At 44.8% G+C, this 23,740-nt stretch overlaps 1 protein-coding gene across 3 annotated transcripts in view; it reads left to right on the plus strand.

The window, feature by feature from the left end:
- The window catches only part of LOC139540689 (arf-GAP with coiled-coil, ANK repeat and PH domain-containing protein 2-like), a 120,471-nt gene that overhangs the window by 69,671 nt on the left and 27,060 nt on the right, over positions 1 to 23,740 (plus strand). For all 3 annotated transcript variants that reach the window (XR_011668254.1, XM_071344553.1, XM_071344554.1), the window contains exons 7-9: positions 2,604 to 2,648; positions 2,752 to 2,847; positions 6,644 to 6,718. Coding sequence is in view for 2 of the 3 variants with exons in the window: in XM_071344553.1 (XP_071200654.1) it covers positions 2,604 to 2,648; positions 2,752 to 2,847; positions 6,644 to 6,718 (216 nt within the window). In the remaining variant the exon portion in view is untranslated. The remainder of the gene's footprint in view (positions 1 to 2,603; positions 2,649 to 2,751; positions 2,848 to 6,643; positions 6,719 to 23,740) is intronic.

Here is a 23,740-nt window from a genome sequence, read left to right on the forward strand (position 1 = left end):
AAATCGCCACTGGCGCCTCGTGCTCTTCACAGATGAAAGCAGGTTCACACTGAGCACATGGTACAGACGTGACAGAGTCTGGAGACGCCGTGGAGAACGTTCTGCTGCCTGCAACATCCTCCAGCATGACCGGTTTGGCGGTGGGTCAGTCATGGTGTGGGGTGGCATTTCTTTGGGGGGCCGCACAGCCCTCCATGTGCTTGCCAGAGGTAGCCTGACTGCCATTAGGTACCGAGATGAGATCCTCAGACCCCTTGTGAGACCATATGCTGGTGCGGTTGGCCCTGGGTTCCTCCTAATGCAAGACAATGCTAGACCTCATGTGGCTGGAGTGTGTCAGCAGTTCCTGCAAGAGGAAGGCATTGATGCTATGGACTGGCCCGCCCGTTCCCCAGACCTGAATCCAATTGAGCACATCTGGGACATCATGTCTCGCTCCATCCACCAACGCCACGTTACACCACAGACTGTCCAGGAGTTGGCGGATGCTTTAGTCCAGGTCTGGGAGGAGATCCCTCAGGAGACTATCCGCCACCTCATCAGGAGCATGCTCAGGCGTTGTAGGGAGGTCATACAGGCACGTGGAGGCCACACACACACTACTGAGCCTCATTTTGACTTGTTTTAAGGACATTACATCAAAGTTGGATCAGCCTGTAGTGTGGTTTTCCACTTTAATTTTGAGTGTGACTCCAAATCCAGACCTCCATGGGTTGATAAATTTGATTTCCATTGATAATTTTTGTGTGATTTTGTTGTCAGCACATTCAACTATGTAAAGAAAAAAGTATTTAATAAGAATATTTCATTCATTCAGATCTAGGATGTGTTATTTTAGTGTTCCCTTTATTTTTTTGAGCAGTGTATATACATTTGTTTTTTTATATTTCAAGGGGTCTTAAAATTCAAACTCTAATAGCAAAATTACCCTTGGTATGACCTTCTTAAAACAATTGCATATAGCTTAGCAGTACCCCCCCCCCCCCCTCATTCTAATACAAATCAGATAATTAGGGACCTCACGGAATACAGGCATTAAGGCAGAATTCAACAATTTTCAAGCGTTTATTGACCTTAATAAGGAATCAACTAAATCAGGGATGGGCAACTTTGATGGAGGTGGGGGTCACAAAAACTCTGAACTCATCATGAGGGGCCGCAGTGGCTCGCGGGTCTGCGTACCCACATCCATACCCACACATGCAGTCAGCCTGCCCTAGCCTTTTAGGGGCCCTTAGTAACATTTTTTTGGGGGGGTGAGCAAAACATTTTAGTGGTCCCCCTCAATAGCAGAGAGAGAAAAAAAATCACGTTTTTGTTAATTTCCGGCAATTCTACTCATTTTGCCATAGGGTGTCGAGATGTTTGCAGTTTTGAATTTGATATCGGAGTGAGAGAAACTAAAGAAAATCAAGGGGAGCCCACCGGTCAGTCATTTGACCATGATTAATACAAGTTTAAATAGCTGGCTATACCAACTTACCAATCTTAAACATTTTAGCTGACATGGGCTAATTGAATGACTATTAGTGACTGACATAACAAAACTGCTGATGCACAACCACATTTCAGAAATTGCACCTTGTGTATTCTACTATTCTAACTCTCAATATTAAGTTGAGACCATGACTGAGTGTGACTCCAAATCCAGACCTCCATGGGTTGATACATGCAGTGTATATTCACCCTACCCCATATTGTAATCAAAACTTACCAGAAAGCATGTAGTCCTTGGCTCAGACAGTAGTAGTGTGGGCTCAATAACATCTCATTAGTGTGCAAGATCTTGAGAATCAGCTGTACATGTGATGGAAGAGTGCACTACACATATGATGGAAGAATGCATGCATGGGGTTGCAATTCCATTGAATTGGGGATAGTTTAACCATAATATGCCACAAGACCTAGAATTGCCTTATGTGTATCCCACAAAAAACGTTCACTTTTATAAGCCAGATTTGTTGATGAATTTAAGCAAAATTCCCCAAATTCCAGGGCTTAACTCCCCATGGAAAATTTTCGGAAAATTTACTGGAAAGTGTCCGACCCTTTGCAACCCTACTAGCACGCACGTTTTACAATAACAGCATGTTGTTCTTTTCCACACGAGAGTCAGCAGCATGTCTCCAACTTCTTCCTTAGCAGCTATAATGGAACATTTAGATGTTTACCAATTGACACGGACACAGTTCTTTAAGTTGCTCAATGTCCTCTCAACTGCCCAGTCTGAAAACAACCTTCCACTGGTCTCAAACCCTTCAGCTTTTGCAGACGTATGAAAGAAAGTAAACGCAATAGTAGAAGCGAGGAGAGTAGAATTGAGTAGATGCAATAAACCTATCCCGTTCCTAGGGCCTTCTTCTACCTATCCAGTTCCTACCACATCTACAGTGATGTAGTTCTGGCTAATTCTACACTATTCATGATGCCCATTTAATGGGAACCAATGAACTTTAAATGCATTTGAAGTTCATTGGTGTGAACTAGGATGAGTATTTGATTCGATCATTTCACGAGTACAGTGCTCTCTTTTTCTCATATACACACACGCTCACACACAGTGGTGACCCAATCTAACTGAGCTTTTCTTTCTACCCACACAGATCAATGTACTCCAGTCTAAGAGAAGATCGGAAATCCTCAAATCGGTAAATATTGTTTTCTATGAAAATAACCATATGAACTTAACTGTTGTTCCCATGTGTTTTGCCTCGTGTACGACAACTCTGATTAGTACGTTCCTGTCCGTAGATGCTGTCCTTCATGTACGCCCACCTGACCTTCTTCCACCAGGGTTACGACCTCTTCAGTGAACTACAACCTCTCATGAAACAGCTGGGGGGACAGGTAGGCCTTTAACCCTTTTTTTCTCCCATTAAACTGTAACTGTATCTCCACCTGGCCCATCCAAACGCATAGTGGTTCTTAAACCTCTTCTCGGGGATCTCCAGATGTTTTACAATTCACCTAGTCAAGGGCTTGATGATGATAAGTTGCCAAGTTGAATCAGGTGTGCTAGCTCTGGGGGGATCCCCGAGGAGAGGTTTGAAAACCACTGTCCCCTCAGTGCTAACACACCTGATTCAACTTGGCAGCTTATAATCAAGCTCTTACTCTATACAGAAAGGTAAAGCCATGCCAGTCAACGCTTTTCCTCCCTGCCAAGGAGTTGAACTAGGGTGAAAAGTAATTGCTTCGGCCCACAAACCAAACTTGTTGTCCATTTTGCTGGGTGCACACATGTACAAAATGTGCCCTAGTTTAGTTCAGTGGCACTAGGTGGGGCCAACCAACATTAGGCCTGTGGCCAGTGATGATGCACTTTCATTGTGTGTGTCATGGTCACTGGAAGTGCCGACCTGGTGCGACACTATCATGATCCTTCGGTGCCGATACTGTATGTATTGCAATTCGATATTGCTCACTATATGTCTGCTGCAGAGAGAAGAGAGAGCATGAGAAAACAAGTTTTGATCAGTCAGGCAAATAAAAGTACTGAAGAGTTTGTTGGCTCACTATTTAAAAAGAAGATGGAGAACATGCTATAGGATAAAACATACTGGAGTTTCGGCTCAGGTACAGACAACTAGCACAAGCTAACGCTACCTACAGTAGCAAATGTTAGTAATTGGCACTCGGTGGGGTGAAATATGGAGTGAAATATAGATGTAATATCATCCAAAAAGAATATGTAACTATCGACCCCCCCCCCCCCCATCACTGGTCAGATATATCAGCAGCTTCCTCTGGACCAGGGGGAGTTTAAACTAGGGTTGGGCGATATGGCCAAAGTATCATATCACGTATAATTTTTACATTGAAGGTTTGACAGCATTTTATGTTTTGTGAGTAGTGCGTGACCCTAGGGGGGCGCACTACTCTCTGGTACACTACTCTCTACTCTCTGGTACACTTATTTAGTGTTTACATTGTTCCAAATGGTCAGAAAAATTATTATATTGTAATCTAACAGGAACTGTTTGGCACACATAATACTCATGCCACACTTGCTCCTATACCTTCCTTTTTCTTGATCTCCAGTAGTTTCCACACTTATATCAAATGTCTTCCACAGATGTGACTTCCCTTTTCCCTCCTGAGCAACCAGTAAACATTCCCCCATTTCAAGTTTATTTTTCACATCCTCCGCATAAATGTTGCTGTCGACATTACTGTGTTCAGAGTTTGTTTTAACCGATTTATTGATGTGATTATGTTAGGCATTTTATATTTTTATCTTTATTTAACTAGGCAAGTCAGTTAAGAACAAATTCTTATTTTCAATGTTGGCCTAGGAACAGTGGGTTAACTGCCTTATTCAGGGGCAGAACGACAGATTTTTACCTTGTCAGCTCGGGGATTCGATCTTGCAACCTTTCGGTTACTATTCCAACACTAACCACTAGGCTACCTGCCACCACACCTATAGGTCAGGCCCTATTGGTCACATGCATGCAATACTTACATGTTTCATGTAAAGAGAGGAAGGGTATGGAATGTGTTTCCTAAACAATTTAGGGATTTCAGTAACTGAACTTTTCATATCAGGAACTGAAAGATTGAAAGCGAATGTCTTTCCAAGATTCTTTTAGCCCAGGTTGAATAATGAAATGTATTTTTTTTTTTTACACTCAGAAATGAATGAATGAATTTACCATGACTATTCATCAGTCAAATGTCAGAACCAATATGCACACTGTGTAACTAGTGACTGATTTTCTACATGATGACCGAGTGAAAGGGAACAAAGATGCACAACCACCACCCTAGTGAGTCGTTTGAATTGTAAGACCAAGTCAGTCGGTGGTCGTGCAGTGGGTGAGTCAGAATCACAAGGCCTACTTCTGAATGGACCAGTTACAGTGATATAGCCTACACATAGAAATAGAATGACCAGAAGGGACTGTAATTCTGTGTTTATGGATATAGTCACATGTACTGTTAAAATCCACTAGAAGCTGTAGTCTGGTTGTTATGGAGAAGGGGGAAAACATTTCCAATCCAGCTGTCATTCCGCAAACCTGCCCACTTTTTGCTAAAACAAAACAAAATATGTCCCCAAATATGTATCTCAGCTCCAGAGGCATCTAGTAATGGGCTTTAGTTGTCGGTAAAGGGAAAAGGGGATACCTAGTCAGTTGCACAACTGAACGCATTCAACCGAAATGTGTGTTCCGCATTTAACCCAACCCTCTGAATCAGAGAGGTACGGGGGGCTGTCTTAATCGATGTGCACATCATCGGTGCCCAGGGAGCGGTTGTTGTTGGGGGTTAACTGCCTTGCTCAAGGGCGGAACAGCAGATTCGAACCAGTGACCTTTCGTTTACTGGCCCAACACTCTTAACCGCTAGGCTTCCTGTCGCCCAGGTTTAGTGTGAGTGGAGTTGGATCCTGATTTAGGCTCCTTAGAATAATTTATTCCATAGTATCGGCTTGTCTTGTATGAATTATGAAATTAGGCCTATGCTATGCTGCACTTGTGGCGAATCTGTGCTGTAATTGTGCTCTTTGTTTCAATAAAGCCCCCCAGATTGCCTCTGATGACATTAATGTATGTCTTTTTCATAACGTTACTTAGTACTGGGTTTATTGGAGTATAGATTCTGTGGAGTGTTAGCTAATCCTCCTCAGTGTATTCATTCATTTATAAACATGTTGTTTAATAAGTTATATCAGTGAGGTTGTTTATGCTTTAATTTACAGCCCTGGTATTTACTTAGACATTGCATGAAAAATGGTTATTACAAATCGACTACCTACTTTTTGATTCTTTGGGGTTCATTGAAACTCTAAACCTACTGTAAGTAATAGGTTGTTTCTTAGTTCATACCAAGACTAAAACAGAACTGTAAAATAAAGTGTAATGTCCCATAGTTCCCTTAGGTTAGATCGTTTCTGTAGGTTGTGATGATACAGGAGTTCCGTTAGACACACATTTGCTGCGTCCTGGTTCCTTTCTCGCCAAATGATCTTTGTTACCAGATAGCGTTTGCTTGAGATGAGTTATCATAGATGCTGATTTAGGCTGTTTGTGGCCGAGAACCCTCCCGACGCGGAGACTAGAATTACACTGATGTAGGAAACAAACTCTGGGGTCATCCAACGACCTAGTCAAACAGTCTTCAAGTTCCTCCATCTGAAGGAGGAGAGCTCATCTCGTAGTGGAGCAGTTCTTTATCCAAGGGACACCTTTATGGTCCAAGTTTGAAAGAGAGCATACAGACTACGGACTGCAATATTGCTTTCATGCAGTGTTTTCAGAACAGTGCTAAATTAAGGACAGCAGATGAGTAGAGGAAGCCACTTCAGATAACCAAGTATTTTGCATATGAACTCTATTTCTAGGGGAAACTGAAAGTTAATTAGCAACTACAGACACAAAAACCCGTACAAACTAGCCTTGAACCCTTTTACTGTAGCTAGAGAGGATATGGGGCCTACTGGGGATTGTGGGGAACAGACCGGGATCGTGTTCATTAGGCACAAAACGTTCAGATATCTGACTGAAATAGGGAGGGACTACCTGAACTTGTCCAATAAGGAACGGTCATATTCTTTAGACTATTGCAACCTGCTTAGAAATATGGCACGCACACACTTGATGGTTTCAAACAATCCTAACCTGTGCTCTGTGTGTTTCAGCTGGACCAGCTGGTGGTGGATGCAGCCAAAGAGAAGAGGGCCATGGAGCAGAAACACTCCACCATTCAACAGAAGGTAACACACACACACACACACACACACACACACACACACACACACACACACACACACACACACACACACACACACACACACACACACACACATACACACACACAGAAACGTGACTCACCTTTTTTGGCACACTTGCGCTATACACTGAGTGTACAAAACATTAAGAACACCATCCAAATCTTGAGTTGCACCCCCACTTTTGCCCTCAGAACAGCCTCAATTTATCGGGGCAAGGACTCCGAAAGGTGTCAAGCGTTCCACAAGGGATGCTGGCCCATGTTGACTCCAATGCTTCCCAAGTTGGCTGGATGTCCTTTGGCACTGGCAGGATAGAGTTTGGGAAACCCTGCTCTAGCTAACCTTGAGCGTGCACACACACACCCTCCCTGTCTCTAGCCTTGGGGAGCTCTGGTTTAAAACAGTGATTTGACTGAGGTCGATCCTTTTCCCTCAGCCATAAAGCCTTTCTTATCGCACTCTAACCCATTCTATGAAAGGATCAGCCCTGAAACTGGGATTTTCAGAAAGCCTCACCAATATACCCCCAGTTACTAATCCACTTCTGCCCTTCTTCACTCTAATGCATGCAGTCATATAAATGGAGGATCTGTCATTCTACTTCTTTGAGTACAGCATGTATTGTAATGAAAAAAAGTAATTATTAACGACTATCTATGAGGTATTTTGTCATTGTATTTTGTCACCCCCTTCACTTCTGTACCTATCTACTCACTCTAATACACACACTATCATTATATTTATCATTCTATTTCTATGCAAACAGTATGAATGGTAAATTCATTATTTAATTAATGATGACTATTAATGGTTTATTTAGCGCTATGAAACACAGAACTGCAACTTACTAATGTGTTGTGGAACACTAGAACTGTAGAGGAGTCATTGGGCAGGCGTTGATAATGGGATCTCACAGGCTATGTCCTAAATGGCACCCTAATAAGTCACCGACACACACCATGCTTTATTCAAGTGGGTCGGACGCTTCGGGGCTCACTTACCAAACGACAGGGATACGTTTCACCATCTATCCCTGTTCGCTACTCTCCCTGTAGATTTAATAGATGCTCCCCAGCCCGTGGCTGCAACCCATGTGGAATTCCTAGTCTCTGGCAGCTTTTAGAACTGCCGATTTGTGGTCAATAAGGCTGCCCTTAAGTCCCTACACTCTTTGGCCCTGATGGAGTCATGGATTACCCCAGAAAACACTGCTACTCCAGCTGCTCTCTCGTCATCTGACTGTGTTCTCTCATAATCCGATAGCGTCTGGTCGTGGTGGCACTGGGCTACTAACTTCTCCTAATTGGAGATTTTTTCTTTTCCCTCTCTCTCACCAGTATCTCCTCATTTGAATTCCATCTGGTCACTGTTACTTGTCCACTCAAGCTTAACATTGTTTTCGTCTATTGCCACCAGGTGTCCTTGGAGAGTTCTCGATAAGCTAATTTCCCGACGATGGCTCACCAGTCATCGTACTGGGCGACTTTAAACTCCCGACGCCTGACTGCAATTAATTTCTTTCCAACTCTTTCTTTCCACTCCTTTCAGGGTTTCATGAAAATCCTGGAAAAGTAATGGAATTTTGAAATGGTGTTTTCCAGGCCTGGAAAAGTCTTGGAAAATTATAAAATCAGAAAGGTTTTGGAAAAGTCAATGAAAATTAAATAATTTCAGTTCATGTAATTTATTTAGGTACTGTTTTTAAATATTTTATGAATCAAATAAAAATATCAGCCAGAATCGGAATGACACTTTAGCGTGTCTGTGTTAGCGAGTATCACCTGCATGCATGTGTGGGCCGAGACGAGTGGGCCGTTGCTCAAGGAGAGAGAGGCAGTCGGACAATATGATAGAGAACAGACTAATAAATAGGTAGCCAATTCAAAACATATCTTGTAGTTAAATGTTTTCGTCATGACCCAAAAACTTTCCACCGACACTTGCGAGTGTGGGCTTGCTTCAGCTGAATAGCCATTTGATCTTTGATATATTAAATGAGTGAATTATTTCAAAAAGCATAAAACGTATTTGGTTGTAATGTTGCATTGTTGTACATCAAGGGTGGTTAACCATCCTCCAGGAGAGCTAATGGGTGTGCAGGCTTTTATTCCAGTGCCCCTCTAACAAACCTAATTTTAGAAATTAGCTGCTCAACCGGACCTTGATAAACTGGCCCTGTGTTTGTGCAGAGCTTGATCAAAAGCCTGCACACCCAGTACCTCTCCAGACTGAGGGTAGACCACGGGTTTTATACTGTTGCCTAACAGGTGTTCTACTTTGGGGGGGGGTAAAAGTGATGGAAAAATCATGGAAAAGCCATGAAATTCCATCTGTCAAAATGTGTATGAACCCTGCCCTTTACTCTTTTGACCCCTTTCCCAGTCCCCTTCCACTCACAAGGCAGGCAATACGCTTAACCTCATCTTCACAAGAGGCTGTTTCCCTTCTAACCTCTCTGCAACCCCCCTCCATGTCTCGGAACACTACTCCTCCAACCCTCCCCACTCGGCTCCTACCTAGATGGTCATGCGCCGCCGCAATCTTTGCTCTCTCTCTCCCACTACTGTCTCCTCTTCTATCCTATCCTCTTTTCCTTTGGCTTAATCCTTCTCCCTCCTGTCTCCTGACTCTGCCTCTTCGACAGTACTCTTCTCCCTTTCCGCATCCTTCGACTCCCACTGTCCCCTTTTCTCCCAGCCGGCTCGACCTTCCCCTCTTGCTCCAGTGGCTGAGTGACTCACTGTGTGCTTACAGAACAGGGCTGGGTGGAAATGGAGGATAACTAAACTTCTGAAGGACCTATCATCCTTCCACTCCCCCTTCTGTACCTTCTCTTCCTCTGTATCGGCTTCTAATGCCACTTTCTATCACTCTAAATTTCAAGCTTTTTTCCACTTCCTTCTCCCTCCTCCCGCTCTGTGGACGACTTTGTCAACCACTTTGGAAAAAAGGTTAACAATATCCGTTTCTCATTCTCTCAGGCTACTGAGCCCACTGATCCCACTCACACAGAACTACCCTACGCCTTGACCTCTTTCTCCCCTCTCTCTTTCTAGATGATATCCTGTGACTAGTGATGTCTGGCCGCTCGACAACCTGCCCACTTGACCCCATCCCCTCCTCCCTTCCCCACACCATCTCTGGAGACCTTTGCCCATTCTTCATTTCCCTCAACTCATCCCTGACATCAAAAACTACAGACCGGTATCCCTTCTTTCTTTTCTTTCCTAAACACTTGAGCCTGTTGTCTCCGACCAACTCTCTCATTGTCTCGCTCAGAATGATCTTCTTGACCCTAACCAGTCAGGCTTCAAGGCGACTCACTCAACTGAGACCGCTCTCTTCTGTGTCACGGAGGCTCTCCGCTCTGCCAAAGCGAACTCTCTCTCCTCTGCGACTAAATCTAACTGCTCCATTCGACATCGTGAACCATCAGATCCTCCTCTCCATTCTCTCAGGGTTGGGTGTCTCAGGTTCTGCACAATCCTGGATTGCATCATACCTGGCAAGTCGCTCCTACCAGGTGGCGTGAAGAGGATCTGTGTCTGCACCACGTGCTCTCACTACTGCTGTCCCCCAGGGTTCGGTTCTAGGCCCACTCCTTTTTTCTCTTTACACCCTGGCAAACTTCTCAGCTTGGATGTCGGCCCACCAGTTCAAGGTCAACCTCGACAATACATTTACATTTACATTTAAGTCATTTAGCAGACACTCTTATCCAGAGCGACTTACAAATTGGTGCATTCACCTTATGATATCCAGTGGAACAACCACTTTACAATAGTGCATCTAACTCTTTTAAGGGGGGGGGGTTAAAAGGATTACTTTATCCTATCCTAGGTATTCCTTAAAGAGGTGGGGTTTCAGGTGTCTCCGGAAGGTGGTGATTGACTCCGCTGACCTGGCGTCGTGAGGGAGTTTGTTCCACCATTGGGGTGCCAGAGCAGCGAACAGTTTTGACTGGGCTGAGCGGGAACTGTACTTCCTCAGAGGTAGGGAGGCGAGCAGGCCAGAGGTGGATGAACGCAGTGCCCTTGTTTGGGTGTAGGGCCTGATCAGAGCCTGAAGGTACGGAGGTGCCGTTCCCCTCACAGCTCCGTAGGCAAGCACCATGGTCTTGTAGCGGATGCGAGCTTCAACTGGAAGCCAGTGGAGAGAGCGGAGGAGCGGGGTGACGTGAGAGAACTTGGGAAAGTTGAACACCAGACGGGCTGCGGCGTTCTGGATGAGTTGTAGGGGTTTAATGGCACAGGCAGGGAGCCCAGCCAACAGCGAGTTGCAGTAATCCAGACGGGAGATGACAAGTGCCTGGATTAGGACCTGCGCCGCTTCCTGCGTGAGGCAGGGTCGTACTCTGCGAATGTTGTAGAGCATGAACCTACAGGAACGGGTCACCGCCTTGATGTTAGTTGAGAACGACAGGGTGTTGTCCAGGATCACGCCAAGGTTCTTAGCACTCTGGGAGGAGGACACAATGGAGTTGTCAACCGTGATGGCGAGATCATGGAACGGGCAGTCCTTCCCCGGGAGGAAGAGCAGCTCCGTCTTGCCGAGGTTCAGCTTGAGGTGGTGATCCGTCATCCACACTGATATGTCTGCCAGACATGCAGAGATGCGATTCACCACCTGGTTATCAGAGGGGGGAAAGGAGAAGATTAATTGTGTGTCGTCTGCATAGCAATGATAGGAGAGACCATGTGAGGATATGACAGAGCCAAGTGACTTGGTGTATAGCGAGAATAGGAGAGGGCCTAGAACAGAGCCCTGGGGGACACCAGTGGTGAGAGCACGTGGTGCGGAGACAGATTCTCGCCACGCCACCTGGTAGGAGCGACCTGTCAGGTAGGACGCAATCCAAGCGTGGGCCGCGCCGGAGATGCCCAGCTCGGAGAGGGTGGAGAGGAGGATCTGATGGTTCACAGTATCAAAGGCAGCCGATAGGTCTAGAAGGATGAGAGCAGAGGAGAGAGAGTTAGCTTTAGCAGTGCGGAGCGCCTCCGTGACACAGAGAAGAGCAGTCTCAGTTGAATGACTAGTCTTGAAACCTGACTGATTTGGATCAAGAAGGTCATTCTGAGAGAGATAGCAGGAGAGCTGGCCAAGGACGGCACGTTCAAGAGTTTTGGAGAGAAAAGAAAGAAGGGATACTGGTCTGTAGTTGTTGACATCGGAGGGATCGAGTGTAGGTTTTTTCAGAAGGGGTGCAACTCTCGCTCTCTTGAAGACGGAAGGGACGTAGCCAGCGGTCAAGGATGAGTTGATGAGCGAGGTGAGGTAAGGGAGAAGGTCTCCGGAAATGGTCTGGAGAAGAGAGGAGGGGATAGGGTCAAGCGGGCAGGTTGTTGGGCGGCCGGCCGTCACAAGACGCGAGATTTCATCTGGAGAGAGAGGGGAGAAAGAGGACAAAGCACAGGGTAGGGCAGTGTGAGCAGAACCAGCGGTGTCGTTTGACTTAGCAAACGAGGATCGGATGTCGTCGACCTTCTTTTCAAAATGGTTGACGAAGTCATCAGCAGAGAGGGAGGAGGGGGGAGGAGGGGGAGGAGGATTCAGGAGGGAGGAGAAGGTGGCAAAGAGCTTCCTAGGGTTAGAGGCAGATGCTTGGAATTTAGAGTGGTAGAAATTGGCTTTAGCAGCAGAGACAGAAGAGGAGAATGTAGAGAGGAGGGAGTGAAAGGATGCCAGGTCCGCAGGGAGGCGAGTTTTCCTCCATTTCCGCTCGGCTGCCCGGAGCCCTGTTCTGTGAGCTCGCAATGAGTCGTCGAGCCACGGAGCAGGAGGGGAGGACCGAGCCGGCCTGGAGGATAGGGGACATAGAGAGTCAAAGGATGCAGAAAGGGAGGAGAGGAGGGTTGAGGAGGCAGAATCAGGAGATAGGTTGGAGAAGGTTTGAGCAGAGGGAAGAGATGATAGGATGGAAGAGGAGAGAGTAGCGGGGGAGAGAGAGCGAAGGTTGGGACGGCGCTATACCATCCGAGTAGGGGCAGTGATACACAATACACAGCTGCTCTTCCTCCCGGGCAGTGTTCATTTTGGAACTCTTTTTAGTCTATCATTTTTCTGCTTAACATCCTATTCTCTTCCCAACAGAATAAATATGAGGGGGGGGGGAAATTAAATATATATATACACTGCTCAAAAAAATAAAGGGAACACTTAAACAACACAATGTAACTCCAAGTCAATCACACTTCTGTGAAATCAAACTGTCCACTTAGGAAGCAACACTGATTGACAATAAATGTCACATGCTGTTGTGCAAATGGAATAGACAAAAGGTGGAAATTATAGGCAATTAGCAAGACACCCCCAATAAAGGAGTGGTTCTGCAGGTGGTGACCACAGACCACTTCTCAGTTCCTATGCTTCCTGGCTGATGTTTTGGTCACTTTTGAATGCTGGCGGTGCTTTCACTCTAGTGGTAGCATGAGACGGAGTCTACAACCCACACAAGTGGCTCAGGTAGTGCAGCTCATCCAGGATGGCACATCAATGCGAGCTGTGGCAAGAAGGTTTGCTGTGTCTGTCAGCGTAGTGTCCAGAGCATGGAGGCGCTACCAGGAGACAGGCCAGTACATCAGGAGACGTGGAGGAGGCCGTAGGAGGGCAACAACCCAGCAGCAGGACCGCTACCTCCGCCTTTGTGCAAGGAGGAGCACTGCCAGAGCCCTGCAAAATGACTTCCAACTTGCCGGGGACATTAAAAGGCCACTCGAAAATGTGCAGTTTTGTCACGCAACACAATGCCACAGATGTCTCAAGTTTTGATGGATCGTGCAATTGGCATGATTTCTCCATCACTGGCAAGACCTCTCCATCACGCACGGTTGACAAATCCACTGTGTCCTCCTCTCAGAGTGCAAAGAACCTTGGCATGACCCTGGATAACAGCCTGTCGTTCTCTGCAAACATCAAAGCAATGACTTCGCTCCTGCGGGTTCATGCTCTACAACATCTATGTAGAGTACAACCTTTCCTCACACAGGAAGTGGCGAAGGTCCTAATCCAGGCACTTGTCGTCTCCCATCTAAACTACTGCAACTCTCTGTTGTCTGGGCTCCCCGCTTGTGCCACCAAACCCCTGCAACTTAGCCAGAACGCCGCAGCCCGCCTGGTGTTCAACCCATGTCACCTCGCTCCTCCGCACACTCCACTGGCTTCCATTTGAAACTTGCATCATCTTCAAGACCCTGTTTACCTACGGAGCAGCAAGGGGAACTGCCCCTCCTTACCTTCAGGCTATGCTCTCCGTGGACACCTGCTCATCGAACATCTAATTCCAAATTCATGGGCATTAATATGGAGTTGGGCTCTCTTTACTGCTATAACAGCCTTCATTCTTATGGGAAGGCTTTCCACTAAATGTTTGAACATTGCTTCCATTTATCCACAAGAGCATTAGTGAGGTCAGGCACTGATGTTGGGCGATTCGGCCTGGCTCGCAGTTGGCGTTCTAATTCATCCCAAAGGAGTTCGTTGGGGTTGAGGTCAAGGCTCTGTGCAGGCCAGTCAAGTTCTTCCACATCGATCTCGACAAACCATTTCTGTATGGACATCGCTTTGTGCACAAGGGCATTGTCATGCTGAAACAGGAAAGGGTCTTCCCCAAACTGTTGCCACAAAGTTAGAAGCACAGAATCGTTTAGCATGTCATTGTATGCCGTAGCATTTAATATTTCCCTTCACTTGAACTAAGGGGCCTAGCCCAAACCGATATTTATCCTCCGCCAAACTTTACAGTTGGCACTATGCATTGGGGCAGGTAGCGTTTTCCTGGCATCCGCAAAGCCCAGATACGTCCGTCAGACTGCCAGATGGTGAAGCATAATTTATCACTCCAGAGAACTTGTTTCCACTGCTCCAAAGTTCAATGGCGGCGAGCTTTACACCACTCCAGACGCTTGGCATTGCGCATGGTAATCTTAGGCTTGTGTGGGGCTGCTTGGCCATGGAAACCCATTTCATAAAGCTCCTGACGAACAGTTATTGTGCTGACGTTGCTTCCAGAGGCATTTTGAAACTCGGTAGTGAGTCTTGTACCCGAGGACAGACGATTTTTACTCGCCAAGTGCTTCAGAACTCGGCTGACCCGTTCTGTGAGTTTGTGTGGCCTACCTCTTTGCGGCTGAGCAGTTGTTGCTCCTAGACGTTTCCACTTCACAATACCATCACTTACAGTTGACCGGAGAAGCTGTATCAGGGCAGACTTTTTACAAACTGACTTTTTGTTAAGGTGGCATCCTATGATGGTGCCATGTTGAAAGTCACTGAGCTCTTCAGTAAGGCCATTCTACTGCCAATGTTTTGTCTATGGTGATTGCATGGCGGTGTACTATATTTTATACACCTTAGCAACGGGTGTGGCTGAAATAGACACATCCACTAATTTGAAGGGCTGTCCACATTTTTTATATAAACTGTATATATAGTTGTATATTTACATTTACATTTTAGTCATTTAGCAGACGCTCTTATCCAGAGCGACTTACAGTAGAGTGCATACATTTTTACATACTGAGACAAGGATATCCCTACCGGCCAAGAGCAGACGCTCTTATCCAGAGCGACTTACAGTAGAGTATATAGTTGTGTGTGTGTGCCAGATTCTTTTTGGGATCCTTCAAAGTAGCCACCCTTTGCCTTGATGACAGCTTTGCACAATCTTGGCATTCTCGCAACCAGCTTCATGAGGTAGTCACTCAACCAAATTGGGATGATTTGAACCGCAGAGTCAAGGAAAAACATCCAACAAGTGCTCAGCATATGTGGGAACTCCTTCAAGACAGTTGGAAAAGCATTCCAGGTGAAGCTGGTTGAGAAAATGCCAAGAGTGTGCAAATCTTTCAACAAGGCAAATGGTGGCTACTTGATTTGTTTAACACTTATTTTGTTACTACATGATTCTATATGTGTTATTTCATAGTTTTGATGTCTTCACTATTATTCTACGATGTAAAAAAGTAAGAAACCCTTGAGTGAGTAGGTGTGTCCAAACCTTTGATTGGTACTGTATACAGTGCTTTCGGAAAGTATTCAGACCCCTTGACTTTTTCCACATTTTGTTACGTTACAGCCTTTTTCTAAAATTGATTAAATCGTTTTTTCTTCTCATCAATCTAGACACAATACCCCATAATGAGCTCTGTCAGGATGTATGGGGAGCGACACTGCACACATATTTTCAAGTCTCTCTGGCTGGGCCACTCAAGTCCGGGCTCTGGCTGGGCCACTCAAGGACATTCAGAGACTTGTCCCAAAGCCACTCATGCGTTGTTTTGGCTGTGTGCTTAGGGTCGTTGTCCTGTTGGCTCTGGAGCAGGTTTTTATCAAGTATCTCTCTGTACTTTTCTCCGTTCATCGTTCCCTCAATCCTGACTAGTCTCCCAGTCCCTGCCGCTGAAGAAAACCCCACAGCACGATTCTGCCACCACTGTGCTTCACCGTAGGGATGGTGCCAGGTTTCCTCCAGATGTGACGCTTGGCTTTCAGGCCAAAGAGTTAAATCTTGCTTTCATCAGACCAGAGAATCTTGTTTCTCATGGTCAGAACGTATTTTAGGTGCCTTTAAGCAAACTCCAAGAGGGCTGTCATGTACCTCTTACTGAGGAGTGGCTTCCGTCTGGCCACTCTACCATAAAAGCTTGATTGGTGGAGTGCTACAGAGATGGTTGTCCTTCTGGGAGGTTCTCCCATCTCCACTGAGGAACTCTGCCAGAGTGAACATCTGGTTCTTGGTCACCTGTCTGACCAAGGCCCTTCTCCCCCAATTGCTCAGTTTGGCCAGGCAGCCAGCTCTAGGACGAGTCTTGGTGGTTCTAAACGTCTTCCATTTAAGAATGTGTTCTCGGGGACCTTCAATGCTGCAGAATTTTTTTGTACCTGTGCCTTGACACAGTCCTGTCGTCTCTGTGCTCTACGGACGATTCCTTCCACCTCATGGCATGGTTTTTGCTCTGACATGCACTGTCAACTGTGGGACCTTATAGAGACCGTGGACTCCAAGTTGTAGAAAATTCTCAAGGGTGATCAATGGAAAAAGGATGCACCTGAGCTTAATTTCGAGTCTCATTGCAAAGGGTCTGATACTTATGTAAATAAGGTATTTCAGTTTTTTATTTTTAATACATTTGCAAACATTTCTAAAAAACAGTTTTTGGTTTGCCATTATGGGGTATTGTGTGTAGATTGATGATAAAAAAAAATATTTTAGAAAAGGGCTGTAACGTAACAAAATGTGGATAAAGTCAAGGCGTCTGAATACATTTCGAATGCATATATCTAAAAAAAAAAAAAAAATTGTTTAAAAAAGGAACACAATGGATAAGTTTCACTGGAACCTGTTTTTGTGCATGAGTGAGTTTGTTGGGATTTGTTGTGTGTGAATGTCTGTGTATGTATCTACTTCCAAGTTTGTTTGCCTGTCTGGCCTCTTAGTATGTCTGTCAGTCTGTGTCTGTATGTAAATCTCTTTCCAGCTCCATTTGTTGTGTCTGTGTGTGCATGTCTGTCTGTGTGTGTGAGCGGAACATGGCGAGCAGCAGCTTGCTCTCCAGCATGAGCAGCACTTCCAGCCAGGGAGCCCTCTCATTCGTGGCCCGTGCAAATTTACGCTCATCCTTGTGCGTCTTGCATCCCAGCGCCCTCCCTGTTCAACCCCCTCCCTTTTACTAGATGCTATTTTTATGTTGTTTCGCTCCCTCCCTCTCTCTTTCTGCCAGTATGTATCAGCAGTTCTAACCTCTCCTCTTTTTCTTCCACCTCTCTCCACTGTTCCCCAGGCTGCTCTGCAGGTAAGCCTTTTTTCCTCTGTGTATTTCTGTGCTATTTCGGTTCTTTCTGCATGTTGATTGTCTGAAGTCATCATGATATATTATTGACACATACATGACTTGACCGGGTTAAGACCACTTAGTCCTCGTCACAGGTATGCGCGTGTCTGTTGAAATCCATGCATGTCGGCTGTGTTATATACCAGTCATTCATTCACCTAATGTGTTTATGATACAGCATATTGCGACAGTCTAGTCTTTATGCCTTACTGCAAAGGGAATGTGAGAGGCAAGGCTGATATCGGTCTAATTGCAACGTTGCAGAACATTACGAAAATGTGTTGTGCTAGCCGGGATAGGCTGAATCTATAACATACTAGCTAATTGCTCAGTTGAAATATTCGCCTAGACTCATGTGCATTTCATTTCCTCATGACTGCGGTTTTTAGAGTGTGCTTAGTATGCCTTATATCTGCCTGTGTGAATTATTAATACATTTCTAGAGGTCTCCATCGTGTTACAGATTGTCCCCTTTTGGACAGAGGGGGGCTCTAAGTTTAGCTCAAAGTATTAGCTTTTCTGCTTCTCAGAGGAGGAGGCAGTGGATTGTGAACTGGAAAGGGTTCATTTTGGTTTTGTGGTTTGTGTATGCTGCAGGAGAAAACATGAGTCTATATACATACTCACACAATGGGAGAAGTAGAGTACATGGCTCTCAAATAGAGGCTGTATAAATGTTTCATGCTGGAGCTAATCTGCATGGGGTTCGGTTGGTTATTCTAAACCCATTGCGCAAGCCAGCATCGACCTGCACACACACACACACACACACACACTCGCATCCCAATGAGTTCGCATGCCGCTGCGGCCTCAGCGGAAGGGGGAGGTGCCAAACTCAGCCAGCAGCAATGACGAGTGTTGATGAGGGACGGACAGACACACACAGGGTAAGGAGGGAGGCTTGTTTTGGAGAGAGGGAGCTAGTCCGAGTGTGACAGGGCTGTCACTTGAGATGCTGCGGGAGGACAGGCAGAGGTAGCTTCCACTAGCTAGCCATTGTCAAGGTGACTGGGACACCGACACACACACTGACCTGCTGTCACAGACATGAAGATGAAGATCTTCAGCAGATTCCACTATGTGTGGTATCTGGTGAGTCCGCTGAAAGAAGGGGGCAAAACATGTTTATTTTTAGCTTCATATGGCTCTGTGCCATGGTCATGCTCTCTGTTGTGTGTGTGTTCAACTGTCTCCTCTTTCTCAGTTTCTCAGCCCTTTCTCAGTCTTCTGGTGTTACTCTTTTAGGAGGTGACAGAGGTTGAACCTTTTCCCGATGGACGCAGCTTTTGCGCGTGGAGGTCCTCCGTATGTAATAATTGATTTTCATTTGCTATTTGGTTTCCATTGACCCCCCCCCCCCCCGCCAACTCCCTCCTCTTCTCCCTGCATAACCAGAGTGATTAGGGATTCCATTGTCATGCTGTACATTCATGTGGTTTTCTCATTCTAAAGTATGTCTCCCACGGTTTACCTTCTGACTACAAAGCAATAGCCTGGTCCCAGATCTGTTTGTGCTCTCTTGCCAACTCCTTGTCACTCATGGTTCAGTTGTCAAGACAGCCCAATTGGATCTGGGATCAGGCTAAAGAAGCATGGGTTTGACGTCTGCTTACATGTGAGTTCTGAGCTCTGGTTGTTGTCATTACTTGGGCTCTGTTTAACACCTTTATTACTTCTGTTCCTTGAAGCAATATCCTGTCTGACATGGATGGATTGATGGATTGATATACTGTATGATGCAACCCATGCTTTCACCTATCCAATCGTGTCAGATCATTTTTTTATTTTTTTATTTACAGGGCCACGTTTTGCCCACACAGTCGATTATTGCCTTGTCCTTTGAACGGTTGGGGATTGGATTCTATGTCCCTTGTCTGTCTTGAGTCCTGGCTGTAGGGCTGTTTTACAGTTGTATGGCTTTGTGTGTGGGTATTGTGGACAGGATCCAGGTTTAGTGGTGTGTATGTAGAGAGATGCCATGTTTTTATCCCTGCCCCAAAGTAACAACTATTTTATTCCTTTCCAGGGCACATGCTGGGACAGAGGCCTTGAATAATACATATAGCCTAAAAATACGTCTTAGAGAGTCTGTTTGAGTAGGCTACACACTGTTACATTGTAAAAGGATTCCTTAGTTTAAGTGTACTATACAGTGTACACACTAGAGTACATTGTTTTATGGTTGGGTGATATTAAGATAGTATCATCTATCGACGATGATTGAGAGCCATTGTTGATGGTGAAGACATTGTGATATGACAGACGATGGATAGCCTATTTTAACTTGACTGCCTATAAAATCTCGCACAGCAGGGCAGCACACAAGTGACATTCCGAGTAATTTGCCTATTCCTATTTGCTATAACCTATTTCAATAAATATGTTGTATACAGAATGCAAGAGAGGAATGTAGGGTGAGCAGAGAATTCCACCAAAGCAGCGCAAAATGTCGAATCATAAAATATTGTTTCTCTCTGTCAGATTATAGCCTAAACCATACTGTGGGGTCTGGAATTATTGGATCCCTTGATAAAGAAGAGCAAAAAAGACTATAAAATAAATACAAATACTGTATTTGTATGCTATTGTATACTTTATTATTTTTATATTATTTTATACTTATGCAATTGCTCAGAGAAAGATTTTGTTTAACAAGTAATAAAAAATAAATACAAAAAATCTAAGGGTCAAAATGATTGTATCCCCTGCAGAAGGTGAGCTAGCTTGAGGGCCTCGGGTGCGACCACCCCAAGTCCCAAAAAATTGCTGATTTTTATTTGTTTGACCGTTCGGGACCTTTAAATCTAATTCCCATGTAAAATAGCCTTTTGAGTGACTAAAATATCACCCATCATATTTTTGGGGGATAGCAATGCTAAATAATTGAGAAAGTATTTCTAACTACCAGGAAGTTTGAAAAGACCGGCTGAGTGGGCGGGGAGCTTATATTCATGAGTTCGCAGTTCTTTGACAGTTCTTTGAAACGCCTATGTCAAGAAACTTGGATGCAGTGTTTCAGTAAAATCATCTCAAGCAAATATGGTGATACACAAAGCAAGTCAAGCAACATGGAAATTACATCAATGATGTCCATTTTTTATACATCTCCCGTTTGGCTCTTGTGATGCGGTTCACAGCAGCAGTTTTGAATGAACCCCCCCGCTTTGTTCCATGCTGGCTGTAGACCTAGCTAGCCAGTAACTAGCTAACGTCAGACACGGATGAAAGGGGAGACATATACAGTGGGGAGAACAAGTATTTGATACACTGCCGATTTTGCAGGTTTTCCTACTTACAAAGCATGTAGAGGTCTGTAATTTTTATCATAGGTACACTTCAACTATGAGAGACGTAATCTAAAACAAAAATCCAGAAAATCACATTGTATGATTTTTAAGTAATTAATTTGCATTTTATTGCATGACATAAGTATTTGATACATCAGAAAAGCAGAACTTAATATTTGGTACAGAAACCTTTGTTTGCAATTACAGAGATCATACGTTTCCTGTAGTTCTTGACTAGGTTTGCACACACTGCAGCAGGGATTTTGGCCCACTCCTCCCTACAGATCTTCTCCAGATCCTTCAGGTTTCGGGGCTGTCGCTGGGCAATACGGAGTTTCAGCTCCCTCCAAAGATTTTCTATTGGGTTCAGGTCTGGAGACTGGCTAGGCCACTCCAGGACCTTGAGATGCTTCTTACGGAGCCACTCCTTAGTTGCCATGGCTGTGTGCTTCGTGTCGTTGTCATGCTGGAAGACCCAGCCACGACCCATCTTCAATGCTCTTACTGAGGGAAGGAGGTTGTTGGCCAAGATCTCGCGATACATGGCCCCATCCATCCTCCCCTCAATACGGTGCAGTCGTCCTGTCCCCTTTGCAGAAAAGCATCCCCAAAGAATGATGTTTCCACCTCCATGCTTCACGGTTGGGATGGTGTTCTTGGGGTTGTACTCATACTTCTTCTTCCTCCAAACACGGCGAGTGGAGTTAGACCAAAAAGCTCTATTTTTGTCTCATCAGACCACATGACCTTCTCCCATTCCTCCTCTGGATCATCCAGATGGTCATTGGCAAACTTCAGACAGGCCTGGACATGCACTGGCTTAAGCAGGGGGACCTTGCGTGCGCTGCAGGATTTTAATCCATGACGGCGTAGTGTGTTACTAATGGTTTTCTTTGAGACTGTGGTCCCAGCTCTCTTCAGGTCATTGACCAGGTCCTGCCGTGTAGTTCTGGGCTGATCCCTCACCTTCCTCATGATCATTGATGCCCCACGAGGTGAAATCTTGCATGGAGCCCCAGACCGAGGGTGATTGACCGTCATCTTGAACTTCTTCCATTTTCTAATAATTGCGCCAACAGTTGTTTCCTTCTCACCAAGCTGCTTGCCTATTGTCCTGTAGCCCATCCCAGCCTTGTGCAGGTCTACAATTTTATCCCTGATGTCCTTACACAGCTCTCTGGTCTTGGCCATTGTGGAGAGGTTGGAATCTGTTTGATTGTGTGTGGACAGGTGTCTTTTATACAGGTAACGAGTTCAAACAGGTGCAGTTAATACAGGTAATGAGTGGAGAACAGGAGGGCTTCTTAAAGAAAAACTAACAGGTCTGTGAGAGCCGGAATTCTTACTGGTTGGTAGGTGATCAAATACTTATGTCATGCAATAAAATGCAAATTAATTATTTAAAAATCATACAATGTGATTTTCTGGATTTTTGTTTTAGATTCCGTCTCTCACAGTTGAAGTGTACCTATGATAAAAATTACAGACCTCTACATGCTTTGTAAGTAGGAAAACCTGCAAAATCGGCAGTGTATCAAATACTTGTTCTCCCCACTGTATGTGTCTTTGCCATAGATGAATAGCGTAAACTTTTATAATTGCTGGAACCCTATAGTCGAGTAGCTATATAAACCACGCCCGTCCGCAAAGACAACTTTTCCGATGTTGGTTAAAATTAAAAGGAAGTACTTATTTAAATTAAGTAAGAGAATATCATGTTACCATTGGTGTATTAAAATGACAGTTAGGGTGATGCCACCCTATCCCCTTAATAATCCGGCCTCCTGAATCCAAGGATGGGAGGGTCTCAGTATCTTTAAGATCCAATTTTATCACTGTAGAAGCAACAGTCATTTTTCATACTTTGGTCATCATAGAAAATGCATCATTTCGGCTGTATTTCTGTATTTTGAAAGTTATAGATCTTGACGACGTGTTTGCTGACATGCAAAACAGTTTGGGACTATATCAACAATGGACTAATGAAACAAATAACAAAAGATAGTTTTTGGGTGGAATTTTCCGACTATCTTGTCTAGCTGTTTTTAAAAAGTAGGCTATATTCCCTTCTCTCTCCATTCGATAGGCTATGGTATGCTTTCTCTCGGTCAAACAATGAATGAATTTTAAGGAGTTCCATCTCAAAAACTTTTTGGAATACCCTCAAAAACGAAAGGTAGCCAGGGGACTATATCGATAGCCTATATAAAAATCGAATGAGAAGTTGAATCAAGTTTAAGCTTATTAAGAAATAAATTATCCGTGTGGGGTATAAAAATCACTCCATGCGAGGTTGAAAACCAAGTGGACAATCCTCCTACTAGACCTATCATAAAACCTTTAAGACAAGTTCAAGTTATGAACAGTAGGCCTAGCCTATTTCCCAAGTATTGTAATAGCCTAAGACGGTGTTGTCCTAAATTTGCCCCTTTCAAAAAGAACAAGAATGAAAGTCTGAGTCTATAGGCCTACTAGGTGGAAAAGAGGGTGTGTCAAACCAGGAAATCGCTAGGCTGAGGTGTTTAGCTCCAGGCCCTTTTGCTCAGGTTACAGTGCAGAATCTAATCTGGCTGTGAAGACAAACACACACACCGCTATCTGTAAGTATAGGCTGAGAGAGTGATGATGAAGCACAACACAGTGGTCAAACTCCTATCCAGATGAGCCAACGGCGTTTTGCAGACCTTACAGACTCGGGAGCAATTGGGCCAAATATAGGCTAGTGGAACCAATATCTGACAGTATGAAGACGGCAGATTTGACCATGACAATCTTAGGAAGTGCCTTGTAATCTCCATGTCGTGCTAATAGTCATTTGGAGCTGAGGATTACTTCCATCATTTCCACTTTGATGTTTATAAGCCTACAAATTATAGTAATATGTTTCA

The sequence above is a fragment of the Salvelinus alpinus genome, chromosome 16, assembly GCF_045679555.1.
Source record: "Salvelinus alpinus chromosome 16, SLU_Salpinus.1, whole genome shotgun sequence".
Taxonomy (NCBI): domain Eukaryota; kingdom Metazoa; phylum Chordata; class Actinopteri; order Salmoniformes; family Salmonidae; genus Salvelinus; species Salvelinus alpinus.